The 2,723-nt window shown below is 40.5% G+C and overlaps 1 protein-coding gene across 1 annotated transcript; it reads right to left on the bottom strand.

The window, feature by feature from the left end:
- Window positions 1–1,154: 1,154 nt before the first annotated feature.
- LOC308391852 (monocyte chemotactic protein 1B-like) lies at window positions 1,155–2,169 on the bottom strand. The gene is made up of 3 exons (XM_080874607.1): window positions 2,040–2,169; window positions 1,393–1,510; window positions 1,155–1,303 (listed from the first exon to the last, which is right to left on the bottom strand). Exons 1-3 carry the CDS (start codon window positions 2,104–2,106, stop codon window positions 1,189–1,191), a joined length of 300 nt encoding a protein of 99 aa, XP_080730733.1. The 5' UTR covers window positions 2,107–2,169; the 3' UTR covers window positions 1,155–1,188.
- Window positions 2,170–2,723: the final 554 nt, after the last annotated feature.

The raw sequence follows: 2,723 nt of genomic DNA, 5'->3' as shown, positions 1-2,723 counted from the left end.
GAGTCCACTGTCAGAGGCCATAAGAAGATCATTTGTAACCTTCACTAAAGCTGTTTCTGTGCTGTGATGAGCTCTGAAACCTGACTGAAACTCTTCAAATAAGCCATTCCTCTGCAGATGATCTGTTAGCTGTTTGACAACTACTCTTTCAAGGAACACTTGCTCCTTGCAAAGAATATTGTTATTCAGGAAGTGATCGGTATTGAAGTTTTTAATTCTGTACACTGTAAATTTACAGGAGTGCTGGCATCATGACCCAGCTCTAACTAAGCAGCAAAGCACGAGCATGACCAAGAGCTTTGAACTGATGCTAACTTAATATAGCAACCAATCTGCACATCACAGGATGTGATCTGTTTAGCTGGGCTCTCTGGTGTTCCTTTGGAAAACCAGCAGTTTCTTTACCGTTTATTTAAGTGGCACAAATTGTTACTTTATGAGAAAAAAAACTAAAAAAAACTGCAAAGACAAACTTTCATTTATTCTTTAATTTTAATTTAGGACTCAACTTAGTAGTAGCATGCAAAAAACAAAGTGTTTACAAACACTAACCAAACTGCCCATAGGGATACTGGAGATGTATACAGTTCCAGTCTGGAAGAAGACTCACAATGACAAAGTTTCACTGATCCTTTATCCTTTATTTTAAAGTGAAGTTTTCAGCACAATCATAAAAACACAAATACTTAAGTTTTACATCAAAACCAAGCGAACTGTCCACAGTGCAGGAACAGTGCTGCAGCCCATAGCTTATACTCTGCTGTTTACTGATGACACCATGTGGAGGTGGGAGGCACTGCTCTTTCACAAAGAACAGCTTCTCAAGTCATTTCAGATTACACTCCAAAGTATCACAGTGCTTACGGTCAGACTTTCAGTGTTGTATTAAGCAAAAACACTCGTTATTCAGTATAATAAGATAAATATTCAAAGTCAGAAATGTAAAAATATTAAATATCAGTATTAAAAGAACGACAGAGTAAACAAACAAAGAAATGTTTGGATTGCAGGAAATTATTCCTATTTGCAAATGAATCTCATAATTATGTCTTTAAGTATAAGAATATCTGATACAGATTCAGCATGTAGACAGAAGAGCTGCTGTTTGGTTATACAAACTTCCAGCATTTAAACATATAAACTGTCCAGCTTTTGTCCATGAAGGCTCTTCCAAAGTAGTTTCCATGGTTACAGGTTGGATGTCTGTCCTGAGACGGCTTTGGCATCCAGGTAGCTGATGAGCTGCTTCACCCAGGGGGCTGAAGGTCTGACACACAGCTGTCGGCCTGCCACTGTGTTCAGCCTGAAGGTTCACAGAAAGAGGAGAGTCAGAGGATGGAGGGGCAGGTTTGGTGATGGTGGTGATGTGTGTTTGTGAGGTTGTGTACTTACAGGATGGCGGACTTGGAGCAGCGCTGGCTGGTCTTGACGTAGCTGACCACTTTTCCTTTAGGCACTTCCTGGTCATTGAAGCGGAAGCAGCACTTTTTTGGGCCAGCACCGCGCATACCTGCAAACAAACAGGAACAAGTTAACAACTGAGCCACTGACACAGCACCACATCATCTGCTTCCTGGTTTTTGTTCCGATTCAGTTTCCTGCTGGCTGGTGTGAGGTCACATCTGATACTGTATGTTTAGTTGATGACACTGTGCAACTGCTCATTTGTTCCCCTGAGTTATGAAGTGGTCAGATTTGTCATGTGACCTGTCCTCTGTTTACTGTATCTATGAAGTAATATGTTAATATTAAGTTTAATGCTGCATTAACATTAATTATTTTACTTTCAGATTTGTTCAGCTCTGCTGTTTTCATTAGAAATTATTGTCTAGTCATTGCCAACATTTAGATATATAATCATCACTTTGAGTTATTATTTTCACATTGCACATTTGAATGTCCTGAGACTTGTGTGTGCTTTATTTTGTTTTTTGTTTGTTTTATATATACGTTGAATTGAATTAATATTACATTTAAAGGAGAAAGAAATTGTTATTCATCACACAGTGTAAAGGTCAGATCATTAAAACGAGCCTTACCCTCAGTCAGAGCGATGACAGCCAGCATGAGCACAACCACAGACAGAGCGAGACGAGGAGCGGCCATCCTGAAGTTTGTTTGTTGGCTTCGTGTTGCAGCAGTGGATTAAAGTCTCAGCTGAGCTCTGTCGGCTTGTTCTCTGTGCTGTGTCACTGCTGTCCACCTGCTTCACATTTATACAGTTGGAAGAAGAAGCGGGGCAGACCCTGTTGTGCACCTTGGAAAAATTTGTGACGTGTCGAGTTTCACTAAAACAGGGAACTGTTCAGTTTCCCTTTTCACTACGCCTCTCTCAAATGGGACCAAAGTAGATCTCTCTGGTCTGTCCAACTTCCTATGTGCTTTCTATTCTGACACCACAGACCTTTCATTGCTGATGCAGTGTGAAACAGTTAAGTGTCTATATAGGACATATCAGTATTCAGACATGTATTTGTTCAACCCCGTGGAGTTTCCCCTATATATGGATCAATATGGACTTAGCTGCCTGCTGCGTCCTCTTTATGCTAAGAGCAGTCCCACCTTTCAGCCACTCTGCACATTTCGAGCTTTCTTAGGGTAAACTTTTATTCTGAGTCGATTCCCGTGTCTGAGTCCAGCTGTTGTGAAACTGTAACAGCAACATAAGTGATACTTGTTTTACAGTATTGGAGCGCTCTCATAGGGCAACTTTATATGAAGAA

This window comes from Rhamphochromis sp. 'chilingali', assembly GCF_963969265.1.
Source record: "Rhamphochromis sp. 'chilingali' genome assembly, chromosome: 2".
Classification (NCBI taxonomy): Eukaryota; Metazoa; Chordata; class Actinopteri; order Cichliformes; family Cichlidae; genus Rhamphochromis; species Rhamphochromis sp. 'chilingali'.
Note: the sequence above shows the minus strand (reverse complement) of the source record. Positions and strands in the feature narration are given on the sequence as shown.

Coding starts and splice junctions, on each gene's coding strand:
- LOC308391852 (XM_080874607.1), bottom strand. CDS start 2,106: ATGGCCGCTCCTCGTCTCGCTCTGTCTGTGGTTGTGCTCATGCTGGCT. Junction 1,511..2,039: donor TGTCATCGCTCTGACTGAGG/GTAAGGCTCGTT, acceptor GTTTGTTTGCAG/GTATGCGCGGTGCTGGCCCA. Junction 1,304..1,392: donor TGCTCCAAGTCCGCCATCCT/GTAAGTACACAA, acceptor GTGAACCTTCAG/GCTGAACACAGTGGCAGGCC.